A 15,098-nucleotide genomic window follows, 5' to 3' on the forward strand; every position below is an offset into this window, starting at 1 on the left:
GAACGAGAGAGCAAACCGGGAAAGGAGACCAGCTTCGCCGCGGTTTGCTCTCGCGTTTCCCGGAACCACCCTGCAAACCGCAGGGAAGGAGACCTGCTTGTTCGGGGAACGCGAGAGCAAACCGCGGCGAAGCTGGTCTCCTTTCCCGGGTTTGCTCTCGCGTTCCCCGAACCACCCAGCAAACCGCAGGGAAGGAGACCTGCTTGTTCGGGGGTTCGGGGAACGAGAGAGCAAACCGGGAAAGGAGACCAGCTTCGCCGCGGTTTGCTCTCGCGTTTCCCGGAACCACCCTGCAAACTGCAGGGAAGGAGACCTGCTTGTTCGGGGAACGCGAGAGCAAACCGCGGCGAAGCTGGTCTCCTTTCCCGGGTTTGCTCTCGCGTTCCCCGAACCACCCAGCAAACCGCAGGGAAGGAGACCTGCTTGTTCGGGGGTTCGGGGAACGAGAGAGCAAACCGGGAAAGGAGACCAACTTCGCCGCGGTTTGCTCTCGCGTTCCCCGAACCTCCCTTGAAGCCGCCCAACAGCGCTGCAGTGTGGCCACATCTAACACCACTTGCAGCGCTGGTTGCTGTAAGTGTGGCCACTCTGCAGCGCTGGCCCTATACAGCTGTACTAATACAGCTGTAACAACCAGCGCTGCAAAATTTTAGATGTAGACATGGCCTACGTCTAGCACTTCCCCCCAATTCAATGCTTGTTCCTTCAGGTGTTCAAGAGATTCCTTTGGGCGGGGAGTCAGTGAGTCACAATGACAGTCACTTCCCTACCTTAGCTTTTGCATATGGCAGGAATCCTTTGTCTCCAAGCTTGGGTCCTATGCCTTTCAGTGGAAAAACACTGGTATTGCAAGATGGAGTCCTGTACCACGTGATCTGGTCGCATGCCCCTGTAGTGTCATAGCAGCCATGACTCAAAGGATGTTTGTAGCATCCTCAGGAAGGCTCCTGGGTGGGAGATTAGCTTCTTCCAAGACCTAGGGTATGGCTACACTTAGAGCTGCACTGTGCTGCCGCGGGAGCGCTCCTGTGGCAGCGCTTTGAAGTGTGAGTGTAGTCGCAGCGCCAGCGCTGGGAGAGAGCTCTCCCAGTGCTGCACGTACTCCACATCCCCGTGGGGATTAGCTTGCCACGCTGGAAGCCGTGCTTCTAGCGCTGGGGCAGTGTTTATGCTGCCTCTTTGCAACGCTGTAACTTGCTGCGCTCAGAGGGGTGTTTTTTTACATCCCTGAGTGAGAAAGTTGCAGCGCTGTAAAGCGCCAGTGTAGCCAAGCCCCTGTTGTTCTCCCTTATGGTCCACTAACTTGAATGGTTCCTTCGCAGCCAGCCATCTAGACTGACAGTCTTTCGCCTAGTTGGCGTTTCCCAGGTTTAAACACATTTGTAATAGATACATAGACAATATTCCTAACTTCATTTACAAAACTGATACATGCATACAAGTAGGATAATCCGATTCAGTAAATCATAACCTTTTCAATGATATATCACATGCCTTATCTTGCACAAAATACGTGATAATTATGCCATACTTGCATCACAATAATATCACCATGAAGAATAGGAGCCAGCCAGAGACTCCAGCTGGTAGGAGCAGAAGCAGCCAAAGCAGGGACCTTTGTTCAATCAGAGAACTTTCTGTGGTTTTGACTGGACTTCCTCTGCTCTATACTGATTGGCTGTTTGCTCTTACCCTTCTCTGTCCCCTCCTTTATTATCTCTTCTCTTCAGGTGTACTCCACACCTGCCTCTTACCCTCTTCTCCCCTGCCCTGTCCTCCTTACACCTCTTCCCTTCAGTGTCACCTTTCCTTTTCCTAATCTTTCCATTTAACTTATTCCCTCTGAACTAAGCCCATCAACAAAATAAGACTTGTAGAACAAACATGTTTGTTGCCAACACATTGCTCACTGGGTGTATTATACCTAGGCTTGACAGAATTGAATTTTTTATATAATTTTGACAGTTTATTTTTAAGCAATTTTTAAAATTTTTATCTATTTACATTTTCACACCTGTATGAAATTGAGGGAGGTACAGTCACTATTATATATGACAGTAGAGACTGAAATTGAATAAGTTAAAGCTTTATAACCATTAAAACAGAAATTTGCAACATCACATGTCAAAATATACAAAGTAAATATCCTTAAATTGAATTCTAATAAGTTCTCATGGAGCATTTTTTTTACTCATCTGTAAATTTCAGTTATTGACGGAAATATTTTTTCATCTGTGTGTGTGCGGTAAATTTACATTTGCTAATAAAAATCTAATCCTTCCAATCCTAATTTATACTCATTCCCCCACCCTGTGTCTGTCTAGATTGTAAACTGTTCAGGGCTAAGATGGTGTTTGTACAGTGCATAGTACAGTGGTGCTTTATTCTTGCTTGGCCCTTTGCCACTACTGTAATAAACATGATTAAAGCTAAGATTATGTCATGGAGGTCACGGAATCCACTATTTCCGGCAATCTTTGTGACAGTGCGAGTGCCACAGTTGACCAGCCACTGCCGGCAGCGAGGGACTCTGCAGCAGTCCAGCCTCCGTGGGTAGCCCCCCCTCCCCCCGGCAACTGACCAGCTGCCACTGTTGGTGACAACCCCTGAGTTGCCTAGCTGCGGCCAGTGGCAGGGGTCCCCCCTGCAGTGGATCAGCTGCTGAGATCATCCGGGGCCCCCCCGCAGCTCCCAGCTGGTGGCAGCAGAGGGACCCCGGAGCTGCTCAGTGCTGACAGTCCCGTTCCACCCCCCAACCTCGCAGCTCCTCTGCCACCGCAGGCAGCAGGGGACTCCCTCAGCTCCAGCCCCAGGGCAGGGCAGCAGGGGGACCCCTCCCAGCCACTGGGAAATGGGATCCCTGCAGCTCCCAACTGCAGTGGGTAGGGGAGGGTGCTGGACCCTCCTCCCTCCCCATTTTGTCAGGGATGTTTTTAGTAAAAGTCAGGGACAGGTCACGGCTTCCGTGATTTTTTTTGTTGCCCATGACCTGTCCCTGACTTTTACTAAAAATGTCCATGACAAAATCTTAGCCTTAAACATGATTAATAATAGTTTTAAACCTCTTCTGAAAAAGTCTCCATAGTATAAATTGTCAAGAAGCTGCCATTTGAAGTGTTCCATCAGGACTGTGGAAGTAATCTCCCTAATGGCCATCACTTTGGCCTGAAGAGTGAGTTTGAAACTTTTCCCACTGAAGAGCCCTATCTGTAGGTAACTTCTGTTTTCATTCCCAAGATAAACTCTTCTTTTTATATCAGAGAAGAACTTGCCGTTACCATTCCTGGTCTCTAAGCCCAAGTATTCCCAAAAACCAATTCATACCTCTTGTATCTTGGCTATAAAATTTTCTTGTCTGAGCTGCTTTTTTCTGAAAATGAGGTTTTTTCCCCCTGCTTTCTGAGATGGATGTTCAAATCAAGATTGTGCCTGAGGAGTACAACCATACTCCATGCTTTCTTCAGCCTCAGGAAGAATGAAAGAGAAACTCATACATGAAAATCTGCAAAACTGCCATTCGCATCTTCAGCAGACATGAGGTTGACATACAGCTATCAGTCACATGCAGCATCTGAATACTTGGTCCTTCACATTGCTGTATCTTAAACTTTTCTTTCCTTCCTACCCTCCTGCAACGTACTGCCTCTTCCACCCCAGAATTGCGAGCACTAGATAGGTCAATACACTCCAGTAAAAATAATTAACAAATATGATAGGACAGCATGGTCCCAATCTGAGCAGTAATCGCAAATCAATTCAACTTTTTTTGAGTTTGAGGATTCAGGTTTTTTTCCCTTAATATTGGCATCACAAATAACTATCCCACCAAGGATTTTAAGGCCACCAAAGTTCAGAAGTGAGCTACCACACTGTCTCTTAGTAACTTTCTAAATTGCTGTGCAGTGACTCAATTTTATCCTTTAAAACTAACTTCAAATTAAAGCAATTTTCTGGTTGTCAGAAAAAAAATACTATTAAAAAATTCCTTAAAACATGAGACAGGGATGGTTTCTGCCGTCTCTTTAAATATTTCCTGGTCATTTACCATCAGATGATATTTACTTCCATTCTTATTTAAAATCCTGTCCAACACTGTGCTGCTTTAAAATGTTATACCACTGGTTCTTCCACTTTTTTTTCATTATAAATTTGTGGATTAATTTGATCCAAAAAGAGGGCTGGTTTGAGCCATCTTTGCTGCTGCAGCAAAGAGCTCAAGGATTGAAAGGATTTGAACTATGATCTTTCATGAGTATTAAATTCATTTGTGTGCTTAAAAAAAAGGAGGGGGGGGAATGGGCACTGCCAGAGGCACTATGCCAAAACAGATAATGACAGTTGAACAGAATGCCGGCCTATTTTTTGTGTGTGTTCCTTCCTATACAGCTTTTAATTGCATACAGGTCCTGTAACACTTAAGCTATTTTAGTCATGGTTCTGTCAAACTCCCCATCTTTCCAAATTCGTTGATGATTGTATGATACTGACAGATGTTCAGTAAGAACTAAGACGAGACCATAATACAATGGCCTCCATCTAGAGTCAGTATTTGATAACCGACCATTAGAGAAGTATGGGAAATGATTTTTCCATCCTGGGAAAATTTTGAAAAGGTCATCCCAAATTAGGATGAAATTTTTCATTTTATAGACTTGTAGTGTGAAAGGAAAAAATTGTTTTGGGTCAGTCAAACTGTTTTTTGTTTTGATATTTTCAAAATGCTTCATTTTAACTTCATCCTATAGCTATAGATATATATAGAAGTGAAAAAATGGAATTTTTTATGGAGAAAATATGCAAATAGAATGTTCCAATAATTTCAGAACTGTGTCCAAAACTTTTTTGAAGCAGCAAATTTGTTCAAACCAACCCTGTTCCATAAACAGTTTGTTGAGAGAAATCTGCATTTTCCAATGGAAAAAAATATTTTCTGGAAATTTTCCCAGCCAGCTCTAGTTACCAAATCAGTTGAAATACTACAGTGTTCTCCTGTGCACCATAAAGGGAAGAGCTTTGGTAATCGTGTGTATTGTGCTTTTATTAATAACCCCAAGAAGTTCATCAATATAGAGGAGTGCTGATCCACTGCTGAAGTTTTGAAATTCAGTTTAACAGCTTTCTGTTTTTGAGGCAGGGGATCCTTTGCCTGCTGCAGTCTTTTATAGAAAGTTTATTTTTCATTTGAGACATTACACTGATTCTGTGAATATCACAAATTGAGTGTGACCTTTCTCAACCTGCAAGGTGTTTAAGGAAGGAACCTTGTGTGGGTGGAGTGTCCCATTCAGTAATGTTAATAGGAGACGACAGTGCATAAATTCTGAATTTCTTACCCTCTCCCTCCCATTTTAGGTTCTCTGTAGTCATTCCAGCTCTTGGTCTGCTGTGATGCCATAGCATGTATAGTGTTAGGATACTCTCAAGATGCACTGAAGCATGGAGTCTGTCGGGAGTCACAATGACAATCTAAAAGGTTCTGAGAGAGAATAATTTAGGATGTACATGTTGAATTTCCTCTTTTGCATTTGAAGCATTGTTTAAATGCTGTATGGTTATGTCCTTTAGATCCACTTTTACAGGCCTAAAAGAGTGCACTTCCTTCAGTTTGGCCATTTGTTGTTTTTTTTTCTCTGTCAACAGGCTGTTTAATTCTGGAAAATTCAGGATTGCATTATCTAAATTATGCTATGAGAATACTAATTGCCTGTTGAATGTTGGAAACAAAACTTTTCTCCTCTAGGCTAATTTTAGGGACTGTGGAGCACATGCTTAGTTCTTAAAGGTAAACATAACGAGCAGTGATTAAGATCTGCTTCGTGACTACTTTTGGAGATAAAGTCAACAACTGTTAGGTAAAATAATTTGTATTAAAAGGTGTTTCTTGTTTCAGTGCCCTTGTTGCCAGTCCCAACCCAGCCAAGACCTGCTGTAGGACCCCAGAGATTTCCTGTGAGTAGCAGCTGCTTCTTCTTCTGTGATATGGATAAGCATACATTTGCAGAGAAATATTAATATAGCAAATAAAAGCTGTTCCAATGAAATATAATTTTAAGGATTTGTAAATATTGACAGTAATCTCCGCCGTTGAAAATGTTTGTTAAAAGCTTAAGGTCAATGGATTTTTGAGAGTAGAATTAATTCTGTTTGACTGTAAAATTGTTGAACCAGTCTCTCCAAAGAGAGAGCTATAAATGCATCTTGTCTTAGAGAACTTTTTTTCATTTAACTACTGGCATCCTTTAAAAACTCTGTTGGGGGAAAAAAATTCTCTCTGGCTAAAAAGCTCCATATTTTTATTATAAAATCAGTGCCTTATTTTCTGCTTGCTTTAAGCATTTAATAAGTTTCAATTTTTATATCAAAAATGGATTTGGCATTTGAACGATCCTTCCCTTCTTGCTTATCTTTGGCTTCCAAAACATACAAGCCATCTTTTAGCTCTTTCTCTAATTTAATCTGACCACCTGACTTACTCTGAGTGGACAAAATGTGAAAAATCACTTGTTCATAGTTTTCCAGTTTGTGGTATTTTTCATCTTAATTTATTTTGTTGTATCATTTTAGTTACTTACAACTGTTCACACAGAGTATCATCATATAAATGAGTAATTTTTGTGTAATGTTGCCTTCGTTTTCCAAAACTTGGAAACTCATGTGCTTTTCTTGTCCATGAAGCTTGTACATGGGAAAGCTAAACCTTGGTAATATATGGAATGTGGAAGGGGGAAGTAAATGGTCATGTATCAGAATATACTGATATACAGAGATCATCTGTATAGAAATCACTTGTAGCTGAAAAGGCAGATCACAAAAAAAATGTGCTGGTTTTGTGATTTCCATATGCATATAGTACAAGGATTATTTCTGTGCAGAATATTTCCTCTCAAAGATCCTTATCCAATCAACTACTTATGCTTGTTCCTTTTGTACAGTTACTGATAGTCATATTCATTACCATAGAATCTGTTTTATGAAGTATAAAAAATAACCTAAAACAAACTCTAGCTTTACAAAGCCTGGTTATCGTTTACCCAATTTTGTCATACTTCTGTGAAATTTCTATGCTCCAAGTTACCACAATTTGACTGTGGTGTAACTAGAGGAAATACTTTTATCTGAGCAAGTCCAAGTGCAAAACAGAGAAATCTTCCTAGCATTTAAAAATGTTAATTGTAACTGTTCTTTGTGAACATTGGAATTACATTGTATCCCTGAATCTTACACTTTGTTTTCCTGTGATATATTTTATTTGATCTGGAGCAAATTTTGAAATGAAGAGAAATAGGAGGAAGAAAGAATGTATAAATCTGTTGTATCTGACGTCCTTGAAAATGTGTCTACACCAACATACTAAAATTAGAACTTGATTTCTTTAAATAGGTTGTACGATTAGAATTTTTTAAATATTTTTTCCTATTTCCAGTAGACAATACTAATTAACATACATATAGCAAAATAATTCATATACAGTACAACTTTTAAATGGAATAAAATAGCAAAGATTCAGCTTACTTTTGATATAGAATTGTATTTCTCTTCTGGATAGGAATATTTTTCTCTTCTCCCCAAAAATTTTCCCTAGAGAAAACGGGGCATCTTTCTTATGTAAACATGACACTGGTACTTGCTGTAATATTAAGTAGCTGATATTCAGAGCTAAGAAAATTCTTTTGGTTAGAGTTTCTTCCTATTAAGTGGAGAAGCAGTGCATTGTAGTAGACAGAGCACTGGACTGAGATTCAAGAGACCTGGATTCTATTCCTAGCTCTGTCACTAGCCTGCTGGATAAGACCTTGGGTAAGTTACTTCCATTCTCTGTGCCTCAGTTATCCGAATCTGTAAAATAGGGCTAATGATACTGACCTCCCTTGTAAAGTGCTTTACAGCTGTTTACACAGAGTACCAAAGCTGCTAGGTAATAGATAGGTATGAGCAGCATTATATATATTTCACTTCTGTTTTATCAAATGTAGTATATAGCTGTTGAACTCAAGTCAAATTTACCTTCAGATTTGAAAGTTCTAGGTTTTCCATTTATCTGTTCAGCCTGTTTTCCATGAAAATAAAATATGATGTGAAATTTGCATAATTATCAGAGGCATAACATTTTAAAAATATCTCTGTGTGGAAGAAATGCTTTTGTTATAGAGCAATTTTTTTTGCTCTGATGCATGTTAAAATCTGCAAAGATTTCTATACTATTCTTAGTTGACGTATATTTTAACAGGTAGACCAGCAGTTAGAAAACTTTGCAAATACAGTTTAAAAAAACCTGAAAGGTTGAATAAAATGTTGTTAGAATTCCTATAAGTCTTTATGACTGAGAGAAAGAAGTCTTTAAACTTGATTTTACTGCTCCTTTATAGGACCACCTAAACAAAGGACATGTGTAGTCCACAAAGCAAATCAGATTTTTTTTGTGTTTTCATTTTCAAGCTGCTTACGTGTTTCTAAAAATTGTTTGGGACTGTAGTTGAATTTTTTAAGTATATGAGAAAAGGTAATCATTCATTTTTAAAACCTTTAGTGTTAATTCAGCCCTTCTGTAAGAGGACACAATTGTATTGACTTCAACAAAGTTGTACCAGGGCTGTGTTTGGCACATTGAGCATCATGTTATAAGAAACTGGTAGAAAGCATAATGCAGTGCTTACAGTGATTGAAGTTGAGCAGTGATTGGAAATGTGACAATTATTAAACAAATCAGTTGCCACTAAATACAGGTTTTGATGCTGCATTTTCATATTCAGTTGCCAGTAGTAATAAGTAAAACTTTAACATTTTCATCTCTACTTATTTATTTTAAAGCTTTGTCCCTTGAGAGTAAGTGGGGGAGAAGACATGGAATTATTTTTTGACCTCCTACACATTTCTTCTGGTTATTTTCTAACATATGGGGTATTACAGAAACAGAGTAAAATCTTGGACTACTCAAGGAATATATCAAATACCTCGTTGTCTAGCATTTTTCCTTTCAGTAAACAGTGACTACTTTGTTTAGTGTGCAAACAGGTCTCTATCAATAATCATATTAAACTCATTGGAAACTGAGTAGATAATGGTTCTGAGACGGGGCTGTCAGCCGAAGGCTATGGCGCACTTGTACGCAGGGTAAATATTAAAATGGTCAGTTCTGAAGAGTGCCTGTCATTCTCTAAAAATTGCAGAAGACTCCGTAGGTTTCCATTGTATTCCAGATTTTTCTTAGTGTATTAGTTTGTGGCAATAAAATTTATACAGAGATTTTAATCAGCGTGCAGTTGACACTATTTAATTCTTCCAGTTATTTTTAAATAGTCTATTAAAAAAACCAGCACATTAAGCTAACACATTCCACTGAGCCTTCCACTAGGTCTTATGTTATCTATGTATCTTGGGCTTTAAGCAAATTGACTTTAGCTTTTGTCTCAAAGTGCCAATCACACAGTTGTCATTTAACAAATTGCTAGTATCTAAAAGCCCAATCTCTTGCAGAGGTGTGGCAACTGGGCCAAATAATCCACTGTCTCCTCATATAGCCAGTGAAATTGCTGTAGAATAAAAGTGATAATTTGTCACCTTCTCTGATATAAGTGGTCTAGAACTCTTGGCACGGCATTGATAAATGCCCTACGTTAGCTGTATACCACATGGATATAATTAGTAAAGTCAAAATGTCTGAGAACTTAAAAATTGGATGGTAACAGACGGCAAATCCCAGTGGTGATTGAACATAGTGATATTCTATACAAAAAGCTCTCAGGCTCATGCTTGTACCTTTTCCCATTGCTTCACACTGACTAAGCCAACATTCTAGTGATAATCTGGGATTTTATTATATAGATAGCCCAGCCAAAGGTCTGCTCAGATGACTCTGCCATTTTTGGCTAAACTGATTGAAGGCTTTACCCATGGAGCAATTAACTAGGCGTTCTGTATTTTTATTACTGTTTCTTGGCCATATTATTTTATATTACGGTAGTGCAGATATGCCAATCAAGGTTCAGGACCCTATTGTACTAAATGCTGTTCAGATGAATAAGACGGTGACTGTGCTTGCCCCAGAGAACTCGTAATTTAATACAATACAATAACAAAATGTAACGAGCAGATGGGTCACACTGTTGGTGAGGCAAAAGAAAGGAAGGAAAAGTTAAAAGTAAAAGGGGAACATCTTTCATAAATTGATGGTTTTATTATCCCTAGGTTGCCACCAGTCCAGTCTGCATGGCTTAAGATCCTCCTTAGTGGCTATAAGTTGGCATAACTTCATTGAGATATTGACTTCATTGGAGCTCTGCCAGTTTACTCCAGCTGAGGGGGCTGGCCCCAAGGTCTTCGTAGGTGATGACATGGACCTTGTGCATTTGAAAACTGTCAGCATCTCTCTCAAGAACCATTCTTGAACATTATTTTTTGCTATTAAAGGTTCCAATTTTCCCATGACCTGGCCACTAGGACCCAACTTAACAAGAAGCCATTTTACAAATGGAGTTATAAACTGGGTAGCGCTAATGTGCAAAAGTACCACATTTCTTACAGGAAAACATGTTTAAATGTGTTTCTTTAGAAGAGCTACTAGGCACTGTTTTTACAGACCTGGGACCCATGCTAGCAAAGTCTTTAAATGCTATTTGGCCAGGAAGTATAAGCAGATAAACAAGGGCAGGGGAGGGGTGAAAGCCTAGTCAGACAGTCTATCACTATAGCCTTTATTCCACAACTCCACCCAGGATAGAACAGTCATCCCCAAATACATTTTTGAGTGGATTTGGACTATTCCTTGTGGTGGTAATAAATGAGTTTAAAAGTAAAAAGGGGTACTAATTAATAACTTCAACCTAAAAGCCTGTCACCATAATTTCCCTCTTGTATGCCAAATCACCATCCTGTCTTCTTTCAAAACTCTCTGTAAAGTGCACTCAGTCCTTCAAACCTGAAAGTTAATCCATTAAACATTGTATACTAAAAAGGAGAAAATATTCTGAGATTGGGCCCTCATATGGTCAGTTGAGATACTATGCTTAAATTGTGTTTTCGTAGGTCTTGATACCATTGATACAAGGACCATGTTTCCCATGTGTTGTATGAAATCAAATATAACAATGCTTGGCACTTACATGGCATTTTTCAGCTGTCGATTTTAAAGTGCTTTGCAAAAATTGGGTGCGTATTCTTATTCCCATTTTGGCATAAAATGGGAGATATAAGATCTCTTGGCAGAACTCTATCTTCCTCACTGCCAAATTAGAAAGCCCAAACAGCCAAATCAGAGATTTTTAATAATTAATAAAACAATTGATCTGAGAAGATCCAGCAGAGCCTGCCTTTTTAGTTGCTGGAGGGAGAACAGAATGGATAGCATGTACACATGTGAGAGGACACCCATCCTGTCCTTACTAGCAAGCTTGGTTCTGCCTCTGAGCAAGCTGCAAACAGGATGCAGACCTTTCCATTGCAAGAATGGACATTTTTAGGGAAATCAAGATACATTTTCCTACAGTTCAGTTTTGTAGCTGTGAAAACAGGCACAAAGAAGCCAAGATTTTCCAAAATAGTTGGTTAAGTCTACACTGGGGAGGATTGATCTAAGTTAGCAGCTTCAGCTACGTGAATAACATAGCTGAAATCGATGTACTTAGATCTACTCACCGCCATGTCTTCGCTGCAGTGAGTCGACAGCTGATGTTCCCCCGTCGACTCTGTCTGCGCCTCACTCTGGTTGAGTACCAGAGTTGACAGGAGAGTGCTCGGCAGTCAATTTATTGCGTCTAGACCAGACGCGATAAATCGATCTCCGCTGGATCGATTGCTGCCTGTTGATCCTGTGAGTAATGTAGACAAGCCCTTAGTTAGGCACCTAAATATATATTTAGGCACCTACATAAGAGGCCTGATTTTGAAAAGTGTAGGGCAACCGGGAGTACCTATAAGTATTTTGGAAAAGTCTACCCTAAGTGAGTTAGGTGCCTAACTTAGATGCTTTTGAAAATCCCACCCATTGACTTGAAGTTGCAAGTCAATAGTAGGTGCTAGCTGCTCAGCACTTTTGAAAATCAGACCCATTAATTGTAGTTTGAATTTGTAATATGAATTTATTAGCTTAACGGTAACGGTAAGGAATGAATTTGAAAAATTTCATGTTTAAGTGACTGCCTTGATCACGGTTGTGCAGCAAGTGAGTCATAATAACACTGTATAAATACAGTATTAAATATGTGTTCTGAATTTAAGCAAATATGTTTGACACAATTAGCTAAAAAGTATTTGTTCTCTAGCAAGAATATTAGCTTTGTGCTGAAGTAACAGCCTATGGAGCAGACTGTTTCCCCCTCACACTGCTTGGTCCCATCAAGCTGCTAATGGCAGCTGGTATTCTCCATCTGAGAATAGGGGACAATAGCCAGTGGTACCTATAGTTACAGATGCACTGACTGACCCCTTCTCTTTCGTTGTACTGGTCAAACTTATCTAACTCTGAAGCACAAGGTGTGTGGGGATCTCCTTAGTTGGATCTTGGAGTCATGTCCTCTTTCCACAGGCAGACCTACATTAATTTCTTTATATTTAGGGCCTTTTATTCCCATGCAGTTAAAGTAAGGAGGCAGAGTTTGGGCCTTTGACACTTAGTGGACACTCTAGAATGGAGAAGAAAGGATTGTGGGTAAGAGTAGTAGTAACTGAGGCATCTCTTTACGCCACCTCTTTGGTGAATCTTTGCTTTTTTGATCTCGTTTAGATATACCCTTAGTGGTCCATGGATGCACCCCCAGTCCTTTTATTTTGAGATCCAGAAACTTTATTCTTTGATAAAACACTTGTGTACAGAGCAGAATTCAAATCCATTAATTAAATCATTCTTATAAATTCTCTGTTTTATTCAGTATAACAATACTATTTTTAATAAAAGAGAGAGCCCTCATGCGTTCATGAACAACTTTCCACATTTCATAGTCATTTCCCCTTTCTGGTATCTTATCCATTTGTATCCCTTTCTATTTAAATATCCTTGATTTCTACTTCTCTGATTGTATTTTTCTTACAAAAATCACCATTATTAAATATTCTTTCTATTTTCTGATTGCAGTATGCTTCCATATATCTTCATTACATCAGCTCTTTTTAAAAATTTCAGTATGTAAGGTTACATTTCAGATTAGTTTTGGTTCTGGCATTGAACCCTTCGTTGTAAACTTCTTGCTAAAAAAAAAGTCTCAAGTTTCTTAAAGCAGTATCTTAAAATATACGTCGGAATATAATTATATGTGTTATTTGTGGAAGTCCTTAAAATAGCTGTTTAAATTACTTTTCACACATTTTACTAACTTAAGGTAGTGACACATTTTTAAACTATTAATGTTTTATCTCTCTCTTCTACTGTCCATTTGCCACTTGTCTTACATTTTGAGGTCTGAGGCAAACACTGTCTAGGATTGCTAGGGCATTGCCTCAGGTGGAAACACTACTATGGTACAAACAATAAATGTTGCTACTAATGTTAAAAATTCTAAGTAGCATTAGAAAGTGGACTACAGGCTGAACTTGTGGTCCAAAACTGAAACTGAAGCTTTAGCAAATTTAGTAGCAGAACTGATTTTGTGATATTATACTAAAGCATTTTTTGTTATGTAAAAATATCTTTGCGTTAGTGGATCCTAAACACTGCAACTTTTTAGGGGAATGAGGCAAAATTAAATTGTCTTCATTGTACTGGAAATTGCAAAAAGCAAATTGAATTACATGTCATTTTCAAAATTATTTCAGATTTAATAATGAGGTGGTATAAAAGGAAATTGGGGATTTAAAAACCTAGTATCTAAAGTTTTGGCTCACATTAACAAGTATGTTACTCTTTATTCGTGGATTGCAATTTCCAGGGCAGTCTGTCATTCCTGACGATATTCAGTGATGGGTGGTGATTAACTATTACATATTTTGTAATAGTATTTGTTTAGGAGGTAAATTACTAATGGAAATGAAACAACACTTGTGAAAACAAGCCTACTGAACTACTTCCTCCAAATTATTCTGCTTTAGTTATGGCTTTACTATAATAACAGTAACAGTAAATGAAATTTTCACTGGATTACTGTGTAGCAACAGCAAATCACAGGTAGTGTAAAAAGCATTTTGTTTCCCTTTAACAGCATACATGGTATCAGGTGGTGTTGATTGACATTTCTTGGATAGTGCTTTATATGGCATTTCATGCAAATCATGTTTGAAGGAGACTGCTGCATCAAATTACATTTCTTTCAGATTATAGCCCTTGCAGATGTGAGACTGAGCTTTGTTCAACATCTAGCAAAAAGCTTTCATTTTGAACATTTACTGTTTTCACAACTTGTCTGCAAAGCCCTGTAATTACAGCACTTAAGATAGTGAAGGAATGATGGGCATTTTCTCTTATCAGATCTATAAGTAGTAGCAAGCAGATGCAGCATGAGATCCCTCCAGCTGTCAAATATTGTCAGGCTGGCATAGAGGGAATGCAGTTTAAAATGCAGGTGACATAATACCCAACATCCTCCATTTGCTAGCAGGCTTCTGATTAATCACGATTACCATACATTATCATACCATCAAATTTAATCATATCAGTGAATTCCCATCTGCAAGAGGAGCAGCAGTAGCTAAACATGATGGTAACAGCTATTAAATAAGAGAGGAATACATAGTTTCTAAAATGCAGTAACCCTTTAACTTGTCATACTATCTCCACGGTGCACATGCTCCATAGATGTTAAAATCAAACAAACAGAGAATTCACATTTATATTTCATGGTACTTGCCATATTTAGTTTGTTTGCTAACTGCTATTTTAGACTTGTGAGCATCCTGAGTTGTGGAATAAAAGATACATAGAATATTTTTTTAAAGTTTTTTTCCTGCATTAATGAAATCTTAGATTTTTCAATAGTTTCATTTTTTATTACCTAACTACTTAAAAGTTGCTAAAAAAAATAATTTGAATGAATGCAAATTTAACTTTTCTCCCCTAAGTGTTCTTGTGAGAAAGATAAAACTTCTCTAGAGGGGAAACCAGCACAAATTATTAAATGTAACAATATAGCAATTATAGGCCAAGAAGGAGACTCTGATGACAAAAGTCAAGACCC

General features: G+C 38.7%; 1 protein-coding gene across 7 annotated transcripts in view; it reads left to right on the forward strand.

The window, feature by feature from the left end:
- The window catches only part of RBM33 (RNA binding motif protein 33), a 163,242-nt gene that overhangs the window by 60,544 nt on the left and 87,600 nt on the right, over positions 1-15,098 (forward strand). For all 7 annotated transcript variants that reach the window (XM_050940397.1, XM_050940399.1, XM_050940400.1 and 4 more), the window contains exon 10: positions 5,891-5,949. In XM_050940397.1, coding sequence (XP_050796354.1) covers positions 5,891-5,949 — 59 coding nt within the window. The remainder of the gene's footprint in view (positions 1-5,890; positions 5,950-15,098) is intronic.

Source organism: Gopherus flavomarginatus, chromosome 2, assembly GCF_025201925.1.
Source record: "Gopherus flavomarginatus isolate rGopFla2 chromosome 2, rGopFla2.mat.asm, whole genome shotgun sequence".
NCBI lineage: Eukaryota > Metazoa > Chordata > Testudines > Testudinidae > Gopherus > Gopherus flavomarginatus.